The sequence below is a fragment of the Helianthus annuus genome, chromosome 5 (genome assembly GCF_002127325.2).
Source record: "Helianthus annuus cultivar XRQ/B chromosome 5, HanXRQr2.0-SUNRISE, whole genome shotgun sequence".
NCBI lineage: Eukaryota > Viridiplantae > Streptophyta > Magnoliopsida > Asterales > Asteraceae > Helianthus > Helianthus annuus.
This window is the reverse complement of record NC_035437.2, coordinates 126,034,692-126,048,920: the sequence shown is the minus strand read 5'-3', so window position 1 is coordinate 126,048,920 and position 14,229 is coordinate 126,034,692. Positions and strand designations below refer to the sequence as shown.

General features: G+C 37.2%; 1 protein-coding gene and 1 long non-coding RNA gene across 13 annotated transcripts; both read left to right on the top strand.

The window, feature by feature from the left end:
- Window positions 1-964: 964 nt before the first annotated feature.
- Window positions 965-3,455, top strand: LOC110943563 (rho GTPase-activating protein 2-like). The gene is made up of 3 exons (XM_022185304.1): window positions 965-1,272; window positions 1,681-1,768; window positions 3,339-3,455. The coding sequence occupies exons 1-3, from the start codon at window positions 965-967 to the stop codon at window positions 3,453-3,455; spliced, it is 513 nt and encodes a 170-aa protein (XP_022040996.1).
- A 2,654-nt stretch (window positions 3,456-6,109) lies between these two features.
- LOC110941221 lies at window positions 6,110-13,385 on the top strand. Of its 12 annotated transcripts, none has more exons than XR_004892910.1 (7): window positions 6,110-6,142; window positions 6,268-6,316; window positions 6,497-6,550; window positions 6,688-6,767; window positions 6,849-6,936; window positions 13,038-13,101; window positions 13,178-13,385. It is a non-coding gene; the product is annotated as an uncharacterized LOC110941221 (long non-coding RNA). The 12 variants fall into 12 exon arrangements; XR_002593928.2 differs by having other exon boundaries at window positions 6,258-6,316; XR_002593927.2 differs by having other exon boundaries at window positions 6,258-6,316; window positions 6,494-6,550.
- The last annotated feature ends 844 nt before the right edge of the window (window positions 13,386-14,229 follow it).

Genomic DNA, 14,229 nt, shown 5'->3' with positions numbered 1-14,229 from the left:
ATTTCTTTGGGTTAGGCTTGGGTTTGGGTTAATAAAATATATTGTAGATTGGACTTTGATTGGGTTAAGTAATTAAGTGAATAAGTGGACTTATATATTAAATAATAATCAGTGTTTATTTTTTTAATAAATTCATAATATTTTTTTGAGTAAATTACAAAAATCATCCTTTACGTATGCTACTTATTGCAAACCGTGTCCTTTGTCTTTAAAAAGTACAAAAATCGTACTCGTTGTTTGCAAAACCTTGCACATTATGTCCTTTAGTCATAACCCAGTTAGTTTTTATGGAAAATATGACCAAATGAACCCCACATAGGGGTACTTTAGTCATTTACCTTAAATATTAAAATAAATAATCATCTCCAACACCCACACTTGCCACCAACACCACCATCCACCAACACTCACCTGCCACAATTACCGTTTTAAAAATCTCTCCCATTTCAGTAACTTCTTCTTAAGATATATATATATATATATATATGGGTGGGGTTCAGCTACAAAGTCCATTTTTCCTACAAAGTGTACAAAGTCATAAAACATCACAATTTCAGCCATAAAACACACTCAAAACCCACAAATAACAGAGTGGAGATCACTAAAACACAATATCCAAGCCCTAAAAGTCCATAAAAACTTCAAACACACTATCGTAGAACTACGAATATAAAACACAACATGATAATCAACATAAAACACATTAAAGTTAGTTATTCGAAAATCAAAGCCTTATCATCCAAAACACAACACAAAACCCACAGATATGGCGTTTTACTAATCTCCACTTTGTTATTTGTGGGTTTTGAGTGTGTTTTATGGCTGAAATTGTGGTATTTTATGACTTTGTACACTTTGTAGGAAAAATGGACTTTGTAGCCAACACCCACCGATATATATATATATATATATATATATATATATATATATATATATATATATAGAGAGAGAGAGAGAGAGAGAGATGATGGAGATGGTTATGCTAACAAGAGGCGGTGGCGAAAATGCAGCGGCGAAAGGTGGCGGTGCTACTGAGGAAGAACAAAACCAGCTGTCGTTAGTAGCGTTGTTGGTGGCAGCTCTGAGGAAATCGATGGTGGCGTGTCGTGTTGACCATCTAGACGACCACAACTCAGCTCTACATCAGATTGAATTAGGATGGCCGACCAGTGTGCAACATTTGACTCATGTTACTTTCAATCGCTTCCATGGGTTTCTAGGGCTTCCAATTGAATTTGAAGTTGAAATCCCCTTTCGTGTTCCAAATGCTAGGTGACTTTATATTTACGAATACAAAATTTTAAATTTTTGATTCATTAAATAAATGTACAGTGTTACAAATCTAGGGTTTTGATCATTGATGATGATAGGAGAAAGGTGTGAAGATGATAAATGTGGATTTTAATTTTGTGTTAAAAAATAGCATTTGCTTCTATTCATTGTTAACAGATGGAAATTTAACCCAAAATCTGTTTTCTAATTTTACTTCAAAATCAATTATGGAATTATTTACAAGATTGCAAGTTTCATTCAACTTATTCACTGTCAAGTAGAATAATTTTCAACACCTACCCATTTTAATTTAATGTATTCATTTTCGTCAACATGCTTGTTTGTAGAGTACAACTACTTAATGTCAAACCAATTTAACACTTCCTGCTTGGTCTTTTTGTTATGCAGTGTTAGTGTGTTTGGTGTCTCAGCAGAATCGATGCAATGCTCTTATGATTGTAGGTCGGGTGTGGTGGCAAGTGGGTGTTGGTGGCAGGTGAGTGTTGGTGGATGGTGGTGTTGGTGGTTGCAGGCGGGGTGTGGTTGCAGGTGGGGTGTGGTGGGAGGTGGGAGGTGGGTGTTGGAGGTGATTATTTATTTTAGTATTTAGGGTAAAATGACCAAAACACCCTCATGTGGGGTCCATTTGGTCATATTTAACCATAAAAACTAACTGGGTTAGGGCTAAAAGACATAATGTGTAAGGGTTTGCAAACACCGAGTACGGTTTTTGTACTTATTAAAGACAAATGACATAGTTTGCAATAAGTAGCATACATAAATGACGATTTTGGTAATTTACTCTATTTTTTTCTGGGGGGGGGGGGTTAAAATTTTCAAGGGGTGCGGGTGAAAATTTTCAACGGGTGCGATCGGGATTTCCGGCATAAAATAACATTAAATATATTTTATTAAGGGGTGCGCCCGCCCACCCACAACTTGGGGTGGGTACGCCCCTGTTTCCTATATTTATTGGGTTTCCTCCTGAATCGGCGTATAAGCATTATGCCTAGTGGAGATGAATATGATCGAGTGGTGGTCCGTCAGTGATCCAAATTTGTCGTAAAAAAAATCTATTTGAATATTTACAAAAGTTGTTACATTATTATAGTTCTTTTTTTTTCTTTCTAAACTACTCTTCTGTCCATGTTGTATTAGACACTAGGTTATAGACCTATGTATTACATGTGCCGAATAAATAAAATATCTTACATGAGTTAAAAATGACAAATATCATACAAAAATTGCTTAAAACCACCCATAATCAAGAAAATGTCAAAGTTTTGTTTTTGAAATTTAGAGAAAAATATAATAGGTTTGAAATAAATTTACATATATTAAGAGACCAATATATAACGGATAATTATTCTTAATTAAATTAAAACCCTATAAATAAGCAACTATTTTATGCTTAGGTTGGTTGTCCTCTGGGCTTTGAGTGTTTCCAAAAAAAAAAAAAAAAAAAAAACCATTGTGGCTCTCCTTCGTACATATGTCCACTCCCCACCATGCAACCTTTCTTCATCAAAAATATCTGCTCACACACTCATCATCTATTATACTATTTCAAAAGCAAAACCCAGAATAATCATTCACGCTCACCCATCTAGAGAGAGAGAGGGAGAGAGAGAGGAGTGATGGGTTATTCGCTTCCACGTCGCTCGCAATTTTTAGAAATAAACGTTTTGATATACATAACCTATAACGAAAAATATCTTCGTTGTATTTCGGTTACTCGACAAAATAATCCGCCATAATGGTTTCGTGGCCACTCTCACGATCACGACGAATATAACGTTTCTTACTAGATGTGCCCGTGTCTTGTAGTTCGGCTTCGTCGATGAGTTTTTGGAAAAAAAAAACTTATGCTACCATCGGATGAATCATTGCTATCGGGTGGGAAAAACACTGGTATTTCTTCCACCATTTTTAAATAAAATAAGGGTAGAGATTTAGTTTTGAAGAAATGAGAAAATAGGTTGATGTGAATTTGTTTAAAATGGGTTTGTGTTTATATAGTTTAAATATATAAAAACCTTTTTTTCTTTAAAGTAACGGCTATATAGCCGTTGAAAGTCAAAAAGCATGCCCAACGTTCATCTCCCGCATGCGGTGACTATCCCCCGCTTTTCAAGTTTGCCGCACGGTATAAGGGGTCAGCGGCGGCGTTCCCCCAACAATAAAGGGGGTTCACCGAACCCTTACTGCTTCCACCCGTTCACCCTAACTTTTTATATTAAATTAAAGTTAATAAGAACCACAAGTTAATATGTATTTTATGCTATAAGTTTCATAGTATGTTATACTATAAATTTTTATATTAAATTAAAGTTGAGGGATGATTTAAATGAAAACCACTTTTAACGTGAAAACTTGAAAACTAAAAAAGCCTAAAAAAACACCAATTTTTTTTATTAAAAATCATTAGTTTTTGTATATAAAAAAAACTTTTTTTCAAATTTTTTTTGTAGTGCACATGTGTAATAATACACATGTGGAGTACACATACACATGTGCACTACAATTTTTTTTTTGAAATTTCTTTTTACACATAAAACAGCGAAAATTGGTAAAAAAAATTTTTTTGTATGTTTTTTTAGTTAGTTTTTAAGTTTTCACGTTAACTAGTGGTTTTTATTTGAATCTTCTCAGTTAAAGTTAATATGTAAAACTATATATGGTGTCGTGAGTATAAAGTAAATTATAGAACACACTTTTTTTTAGCCGTGAATATTCTCCGTGACCCGCAAGCCATCTATTAATTATAACAATGGAATCTGATTAAAATCTTAAGAATAAGGCCACAGCTTAGTCCGAAAAGTATGTCAATTTAAAATATGATACATGCATTGATAAAACACATATCTATAATATATTAAAAAGCAAAAGTGATGTACACAAACGTAATTTTACATGGCGTCCAACTCTTAAAGTAACATGTACAACTAATTAAAGCTTGTTTTGTGAGGGTACAATAATAAAAAACTCAATTTTTTAAAACACTGTGAGGGTATGATAGTAAATTACACCTAAACCCCAAACTCACAGACTCAAATTCCTTTCCTTCCCTACCCTTAACAACTTAATCGACATCTTCCTCATAGTGAAACCCCCTCCTTTAATTATCTCACTGTTCAATTGTACAACTCAATCGTTCAACTTTCTGTCTTCTCTCAACCCCCTCTTTGTATTCTATCTTCTTTCTCTTAATAAATCATCAGAAGGTTTCTTCAATGCTTTGCAAGGATTGTTGCTGTCGAGATTCCATTTACTCCCCGTGCCAAACGTGTACTGGAACTCTCGCTAGAGGAGTCCCGACAACTCGGTAATCTTCGCATCCAAACAATACATATGCTGATATGCTGTTGAATCATCATAAATTTAAAAATGTGATAACGTATTTCCAACGTTGATTAATGTTTCAGGTCATAATCATATTGGATCCGAGCATTTGCTTTCTTGGTTTGCTTAGAGAGGGTGAAGGTGTAGAGGCCCGTGTTCTTGAAAATTTGGGTGCAGACCCAAATAACATTCGCACACAGGCAAGCTATCTTCATTATATATTCCCATTTTGCAAGGTTTTGTCAAAAGGACTTCAAATTTTGTCCTCCTTGACTACGGTCAGTGAATTATCATCTTCACAAGCTTCTACAATTGTCGAAGGTCAACTAGACCCTTGTACCATGAAGGGGTTTAAAATTTATTGATCCCGTAGTTTATTTGACAACTCTTATATGTTTTTTATAAGATATATAATTTATATTTGTTTTTTTAATGAAAAAAAGATAGACGGTTAGAGTGGTTAATTAACCTTGATTTCTTTGAATTAGTTTACCAGGTTTCAAACCTTGTTGGCTCCCTTTAAAAGATTTTTCTGGCCTTTTTCTCTTTGCTGCCATTCGTCAAATGGTTTTTAAAGATTTTTGTAATTTTAAAGGTGATGAACATGGATTTTATTCTTGTTTTGAAAAAAAAAAAACCATTTTCTAAGAGGATTTCTTCAAATTTAAGAGGAAAAAATTGATCCTTGTGAAAAAAAGTTCTGGGTCCACCCCCGACTTTGTAAAATTTTAATGGAAGAGTTCATTTTTGGATGCTGAGGGCAGTGAGCATCACACCATTAATGGCACACCAACTTATTCATGTACGCAAATATACAGCTGTTACTTTGGTTTTAAACGAAATTCTGTTGTTAAATTGGGGCCACATTCCCAGATTTTAAGATCAAAGAATATAGAGTTTGTAGTCGCACCGTATGAGGCGGATGCACAATTAGCGTATTTATCTAGTCTTGATGCTGACAAAGGTGGAATTGCAGCAGTTATATCAGAGGACAGTGATCTTCTTGCCTTTGGTTGCTCCTCTGTAAGAACTTCACTTGGACCGTGATCTTCTTGCCTATGCTGACAAAGGTGGACTTGATGCTAATCAGTTTTGGGGCAAACCACTTTACGAGTCAGTGTTGGGTCAGATTATAGACTGGTTGGGCAGGCCATAGTTTAAAAAAAGGCTGAGGCGTGCACCTCGAGGTGCCCAAAAAACGAGTCTGAGCCATCGCCTTAGGGGGTTATATTGTACGTGCGCCTCACAGGGCACCTTAGGGGGTTTTGATGTTTTGTGTCAATTTCAAACATTTCAAGTCTTCTTTGTGTTTTTTTATGTTTTTGATGACTCTGATGATGATGAAATTAGTTGGTATTTTGTTTTTTATAAGATATATAATTTATATTTGTTTTTTAATCCGCCTCGAGGCACGATTCCGTACTTTTAAACCTTGGGGCGGGGCCCAAACTATCCATTTCATCATTCACACGTCACATTCTTGAGTTGTATTTTGACAGGAATTGCTTGCTCTTGAAGAAAGTATAGGGTACGTGAGCTGTGGCGGGTCAGTTTGTTTTTATTTTATTTTTTTTGTTTATGCTTCTATTTTGCGATGATTTATGCTTCAGTTTGGTGCTCTGGTGCTCTGTGGCATGTGTTAGTGGAGTTTAGAAGGCGAATTCGTTCATTTTATCTGATCAACCAAAGTTTACAACGTCTGGTAACAATTCTATTTCATCAATCATGGTTTAATCAATATGCATGTAGTCATTTTACTCCCTTACCACTTTTAATCTAGATTTATGACCTAGAAACTGTTATTGTAGACTTTCCATGTTTCGTTGTTTGATTGAGCTCTTAACTGAAATGATTTGTCTAATTTATTGATTTCATCAAGAAGATTGCAACTTCCTCGCAACTCCAACCCCGTGAGCAGCCCGCCTTCATCGTCTAGGTATAAGAATTTCCTTTCAAATTGTATTTTTCCCTAATGTATGTTAATTCAGTAGCTGGATTGTATCTGTCCGCTTTAGTTTTTGAATATGTGTTGATTTCGTATGAATTCCCGATGATTTCTATTGGATGATGAAGGATGTCATAAGATTCAAGGAATTGGTGCTGGTGTTATCCCTGATGTTTTGGACGTCGGCATTCTTGATGAAGTTATAATGGTGAGCATGAAGCTGCATTTTTATTTTGTGTAAAAGATAATAAACTTGCTTAATGTGTTATGTTTTTCAAACCCTCTTCAGATAACCGGTGAAGAGCCAAGGTGTCTCTAAAGGCTGTGCTCTGGAATGCGCTATTCTTAGTCCCACCTTTAAAGTTAGAGAGTTTCAGGTATAATCCTCTTTTCTTTCTATCGACGCTTGGCAAAAATCTTTGAAATGATTCATACTGCTAGCTTAATGCATGATGATGTGTTGGATGAAAGTGACATGAAAAGAGGTAAAAAATTTCAATTACATAAAAGTGGTTCTTGTAGATCCTAAAACGAATCCGGATCACAGTGGTTGGTTGTTTTAACCCAAAACACCTATTGATTAGGTGTTTAAGATATGAAAAGTTAAGAAAGATCAAAGATGAAGGTGAAGCTTATGGATTAATGAATACAACAAGTGTTGTATTGAATCCAAACAATAAGATATAACAATAAAACACCTTGGATATCAGATTTGAGCACAAGATCAACACAAGAATGTAACAACACCAATATTCATTCAAGAGCCAAAAGCTTGAGTTTGTTACAAGGCATGAGCTATATATAGTGTTCCTGATCAGCCAGCAAATTTATAAATTTGCTGGAATCTTATCTACACTAGGTCAGGAACTATACTATTAGAGAATTACAAAATAAGCCCTTGCACATTCAAATTAGCTACAAACTATGACTAAACTAATCCAGCACAAGTATCAACGATCTCAAAAGTTCTAACAATATCCCCCCTAGATCGTTGCATACTTGTCTTTTCATTCTTCCGTGGTGACCGCTGGATTCTCTGTAGCTGGCTTTTCCGGCTCTGTTGGATTTTCTTCGTTCGTTGTTGTTTCTGGTGGTGCCTCGGTCTCAGTTGGTGCTTCCGGAGTTTCTTGAGTGATTACAGCTTCACAAATAGGTTGATCCTCCACAGTGGCCTCATATGTGGATGAGGCCGGAGGTGGTGATGTTGTAGTGGGTTCTGTTGTTGTAGCAGAAGATTTTTCTTTCTTGCATTCGTGTTTCTTCTTCTTCCTTGCTTCTTTCTTCTTTTCATCAGCTTCTTTCCTCTTTCCAATCTTGTCGACCAGATCTAACATTTTCCTTTTCAAATTCCAGGCTCGCTCCACCGCTCTCTGAAATAACGTTGCCTCCTCCATGTTTGCGTTACCCGCTCCCACGTTTATACGACTAGCGTTTAATATTGTTAGATCTAAGAGCCCAAACATAAAAACATCTATCGGATCCAGAATACGAATATCCACATTTTCATTGGATCTTATTACAGCTTCACCGGTCCTGCTGTCGTAAAACCATTTCTTAAAATCATTGAGGGCGACAGGAACTTCTTCTGGGAGCTTGATCCTCGTGACAACTTTGGCTGGGTTGATCACCCACGTCACTTTTCCCTTTCCGGTTACTGGATCGATGGTAGTTTTTGAAACTCTGCGTCTTGGACGCTGCAGAGCATGATTCGGGAAACCCTTGTTACTTTCTTTGGCAATTATTCGCTCGAAATCCCTCCCGATTCCTCTTTCTTCAGGGTTTAATATGTCTAGACGACCAAGTTCCCGTAGATCCCACCTGGGAAGTGAGAAAAGATCAAATCCGGTCTGGAAATACTGGATTACTCCACCACGTCTTTTCACCACGAACATTCCTCGAAGATTGTCGTACATCCAGCTGATGATCTTATCAGTAGCTTCAGTCTTTTCCGCTGTTATTACTTGATAGAAATCCGGCAGTCGTTTTCTCTCTTTCTTGAACCATTCAGGGTGCTCAGGAGAGAATGTTTTCCATTCTCTTGTTCATAGAGAACTTCGTCTTCAAGACCCCATTCGAGAAATTTTGCTGGCATATCATCTCGATCCACTGCCTCTTCATCACTTTCGTCTCCCTCAGTTACTTTTTCGACCGATTCCAAACGCTTTTTTGTCTTGTCTTGAAATTTCTTTAGCCTCAAAGTGATCATGGCCATTTGCCATTTCAGATCCATTTCCTCCATATCATCTGGATCAACCTGGTACATGTCTTCAGCAGTGAACATCTCCTTTTTCAGTTCCCCAGACATCAAGGCTTCATAGCTGCTCAGAAATGTGTTAAAGAGTGCCACGTTTTCAGTGGACATTTTCAACGCTTGAGTGTCAACAGTGATAGTCTTCTCAACAAGTTGTGGAGCTTTTGATGCGCTTGCGGAAGCGTTCGCATAGATTAAGTCAGAAGCTTGTGGAGTAATGCCCCCTGAAGCAAGAAATGCCACATTTTTCAATCCAGCCGAGGTTTGAGTTGACTTTGGTTGGTAACCAGCAGTGTTCATCTCTCTTTTGTTGACATCCATTTCAAAGGCTCTTAGGGTGTTGATCAGATCGGACAGAGTGACAGGATTTGGATTGTTGAGGAAATCCTTCTTGATCATCATGAATTGTAGGCTCCATTCCTTGGGAAGAGAATCTAGCAGCTTCTTTATTGCAGCACGATTTGTGACAGGATTTCCCGCCTTCTTCATTTTGGTCATCATATTCAGAAAACGACTTATGTGGTCTGATGTGAGTAAAATGCAACATATAAATTACATCAAATGAGCCTTAAAACTAACCCTTTTTAAGTACTAATGTTGGAAAAAGTGTACTTTTGTCTTCCTTTTGTATTTTCAGGGTTAAAAGAGCTTAAATGAACAAAAGAAGCAAAAATGCAGCCAAATCCAACATAAATACAAAGAAAAGGAAGAAACGTGGCATGCCCGACTCCTCGACAGCATCTCCCAAAGCAAAAACAAGAAGAAAGCTGAGCATGGGGCTGTGCCCAGCTGAGCATTGGGCTGTGCCCAGCTGAACACGGGGCTGTGTCCAGCGGACACGGGGCGTCTCCAGCTCAACACGGGGTCGTGCTCAGCGAGCACGGGGCAGTGTCCAGGATGGTCAGCCCTGGCACAAAAGACAAAGTGGTAGAAGCTTCTATTGCCCACCACGGGGCCGTGCCCAGCGGACACGAGGGCGTGGTCAGAGTGCTGCAGGTGCATTTATTGTAATTGCGAATTACAATTAATGAAGAGAGAGAGTGTCAGACGGGCACGGGGCCGTGCCCAGGCTTCTGTTCAGCCTATAAATAGGAGTGCTTGGCTTCATTTCAACTCATCCCTTGGCACACCACCTCTCTCACACTTCATCCACCACCCACCACCACCATAACACCATCATCCACCACCATCATCCATTGTCCATCGTAGAGTGTGTGAATCGTCTCGGGATCCAAGATTGATCGTAAGATTTCTTGACAATCAAGGCCATGTTTGCCTAAGTCTCTTACATCACTTGGTGAAGACAAGTGTTTAGTATAATACTTTTTATTTTTAATCTTTTGCACTTTTTATTTGGTTTTGTATTAATGACTTTAATAACTAGTTACTTATGTTGAAGGTGATCTTTTCTTATCGTTTGTCCGTGGTGTCTTGGCATTATTTTACTGTCTATATAAAATAAAAGATTTTCACCATTCATATCTCCACGGTCTATATGGAGGTATGTTGGCTACCTGGTCGGGGGTTAAGGGAACGGTTTGGTAAGGGTCTTGCCCTTGTTCAGCGTTTAGAGGTCCTGCTTGGGACCTGGGTCAAATTTAGTAGGATCTCCTTCAATGCCCATAGGTATTGGATGGCGGGGATCCAAACTCTTTGACCCCCTCATAAGTTAACTACTATTAATACTATAACCCGGCTATTTAGGACTGTATCCCTGCTGACTCAGACTACTTAGCCGAGGGTAACGTCACCGCCAAAAGCGGGGCCTACCACAATTTGCATTAATAACTTAATTAATTATCTTTCAATAATCCGACCCTTTAGGATTGTATCCTTGCTGACTCAAACTACTGGGTTGAGGGTAACGTCGCCTTCAAAAGAGGGGCCTACTACAATAACTAAGATAATCTCTTAAACAAGTGCAAAAGTGCGAAAATAATCAAAGGTTATACTAATACACGTGTCGGATCCAAGTGATTCATCTTGTCTATCTGTTTTTATTTTCAGCATTTAGTTAGTTTTTATTTTTCTTAGTTTAAAACATTTTTCTAACTTTTTGATTTGATTAGACGTTGAGGATAAACCGGTATTAAAAGCTCTTGTGTCCTTGGACGACCTCGGTATCTTACCAACACTATACTACGTCCACGATGGGTGCACTTGCCCATATGTGTGTTTAGTGTTAGTAAATATCGTGTTTTATAAATTTAAAACTTGGTTAAAAGTGTAAAAAGGGGCTTAAATATACATAAAAAATATAACACACTTCACGCACATCATGGTCAGAAAGACTTTCTCCATGAACTCCACAGAACATGTCATATTGTTTCTGCACCATATCTCTCTTGCTTTCGATCAATTCTTCATTTCCTTCATAGTACTCGATCAATGCATTCCAGAGTGCATTTGCAGTTCCGGTGTTCTTCAAACATGTTGCAGTCATCAGTAGATAGTGCCATGGTCAAGGCAGCATGAGCACGACGATCACGTTGGATAAGAGCCTTGTCTTCATCAGTAAAGGTAGTTGCATCATTGTTGGCAACTACTGTATCTCCTCGAAAAACAGTTGGAATGTGGGGTCCAGCTTGACAGAGAGCCACAGATTGTAGTCCGTGTACTCAAAGAACGATTGAATGCGAGTCTTCCATGTGCTAAAGTCTTCAGCTTCTTTCAACTTTGGTGGTCGAGTGGTGGTTCCTGTCTCAAGTTCCGCTTGAGCAATTGGACTTAGTTGATTTAACGACATCTTTGCTTGATTTTGACAAACCGGGGCTGATCAGAAGCTAATTTCGCTGACAAGTCACAGAGAACCAGTGATAAAATTAAATTCACCGATGACCGAAGAAGACTGATCAACTTCGCTGACAGATCCTTAACCTTCGCTGGTGCTATAAGAAGTCCTGCACGAGCGAACACGATAATTCCGCTGACAAAACACAACACAGACAATAGTTAGGTTAATTCCGCCGATTACCGTGATAAGAACGCTGTGGTTCGGTATCACGGTTCTCGAAGTCGCCTTCGATAATTTCGCTCAAGGGTCACTGGACACTATTCCGCTGGTGATCAGTAATTTCGCTCGAATGATGATCGTCGAAATTAGTGATTCTGCGATGAGTTTCTCAACGATTTGATTAATTTCACTATATTCAACGCTAAGTTCGCTGTGTTCAAAAATTAATTTCGCTGTATTCAAAAGTTGTTCGCTGTCTTCAAGATAATTTCGCTGGACAGAGGGTTTAACACGAACTAAAACCCTCTAATCACTCAAAAACAGCTCAAAAACCATGTTTTGATGCATCAAAATGTCCAAAATGACTCCCTAATCATGTATTAACAACAACCTATTGATTAAACACAACAAATCAATCCATTTTAAGTCCAAAAATTTGAAAACTTTGAAACTCTTGAAAAACCTTCAAAACAATGAAAAACCTCAACAAGAACACAACAACCAAGAGCACTAAGGCTCTGATACCAAATTGTAGATCCCAAAACGAATCCGGATCACAGTGGTTGGTTGTTTTAACCCAAAACACCTATTGATTAGGTGTTTGAGATATGAAAAGTTAAGAAAGATCAAAGATGAAGGTGAAGCTTATGGATTAATGAATACAACAAGTGTTGTATTGAATCCAAACAATAAGATATAACAATAAAACACCTTGGATATCAGATTTGAGCACAAGATCAACACAAGAATGTAACAACACCAATATTCATTCAAGAGCCAAAAGCTCGAGTTTGTTACAAGGCATGAGCTATATATAGTGTTTCTGATCAGCCAGCAAATTTATAAATTTGCTGGAATCTTATCTACACTAGGTCAGGAACTATACTATTAGAGAATTACAAAATAAGCCCTTGCACATTCAAATTAGCTACAAACTATGACTAAACTAATCCAGCACAAGTATCAACGATCTCAAAAGTTCTAACAGTTCTTGATTTTTTGGGTTTGTAATGCGATGGAATATTAATAATGGTTAAAAAACAGTTTGGAGAAATTTCATCGAAGGGGGGAGGTTGAATTTGCATTTTGGTAGTGATTATAAGATCTTCTGACTGAAGTTAGAATTATCGCCTTTTAATAATTGGAAAGATAAAAAATGTAATGGTTATTTAGGGGTTGGATTTATCAGTTTCATATCAATTGCACCTACCTTTTAACTTGTTTTGAGAAACTTCTATGTATGTTCCCGTTTCATGATGATTCGATTATTGCAGGCCTATATCTCTTGAGTATGTGATTTGTTTTAGCTAATTATGTTGAAAAGACGATGGTAACATGGTAATTCAACTGCTTATATCTCTTGATTATGTGATTGTTTTAGCTAATTATGTATTTATTAAGACTCCTTTTGCAGGCCTTAGTTGCAGGCATGCAAGAAGATATTCCTGCAGTCTTCAGGCTTTTGAGTGTCAAGACAAACTTAAAAATGGATGATTAGATCAAAATGTCCTTTTGAGATTCATAAGATACTTTGTTAATAAGTGTTTGGTTTGACTTTTGCTCTAGATAGATTTGTTATTCTATGATATCTCTTTCCATTTTTAATTAGAAAAATTAACCAAAGTTACCATGTTTTAACATAACTTTGTTATCAATTAATGTCATTCGAATTGTAAGCTTGGTCTGCTGAACATAAGATAAATTGTCATTTGTATTGTCAGCTAGGTACCTTGGATTAGGCCATGTGTAGTGGTCACCCCGTTCACCCCCAATCATGTGGGGTCTGTTATCGCTAGATAGTGATCAACAATTGATTTAACGTACTTGACGTGTATTCTACATACCATTTTGATTGGTAAAGCGTACCTGACATGTATTCTGCTCTTTTTTTCTCGTACCATTTTGTTTAGTTATCAATCTTAGATCAATGTCATAACACTAATTTAGGCACAGTCTTGTTAAGGACCCGATTAAGGTAGTTGTATAGGTAGAAACTCATAATTGTCTGTCTCCCAAACACTGAACGAGTCTTACAATAAATGAGCCGAATGGAACTTAAAGTTACATAATAATTGAATCGAATGTTAGGCGGAACACCCGCTGCAATGCGCCGGTATTCCCACTAGTATCATTTATACGTCGTATGTCTTTTGAAAGAAAACACATCATTGATTTTTGTATATGATAACTATGTACCTCTGTCTTATACGGGTAGCCACACCAAAAATATATATAAATTTAATAGTGTTTATATAAATATTTTAATTATAAAATGTTCAAGTACTAATGGAAATATTAAATTACACTGAATAATTCAAATACATGAATAGGGTGGATATATGATAGGAAGTTTATTTCGCTAGGAAGCATAGGAAGCATAGGAAGCAATCATGATCGTCCAATTGCACAATCTACGGTCTAGATTAAAATCAAATTAAAAACTGTCATTTAAACACACTCTCCGGG

What these genes read in the sequence shown, in the direction of transcription:
- LOC110943563 (XM_022185304.1), top strand. Translation starts at nt 965, where the DNA reads ATGATGGAGATGGTTATGCTAACAAGAGGCGGTGGCGAAAATGCAGCG. An exon ending in TTTCGTGTTCCAAATGCTAG is followed by an intron (nt 1,273 to 1,680) that starts GTGACTTTATAT and finishes TTTGTTATGCAG; the next exon opens with TGTTAGTGTGTTTGGTGTCT. An exon ending in CAAGTGGGTGTTGGTGGCAG is followed by an intron (nt 1,769 to 3,338) that starts GTGAGTGTTGGT and finishes ACGGCTATATAG; the next exon opens with CCGTTGAAAGTCAAAAAGCA.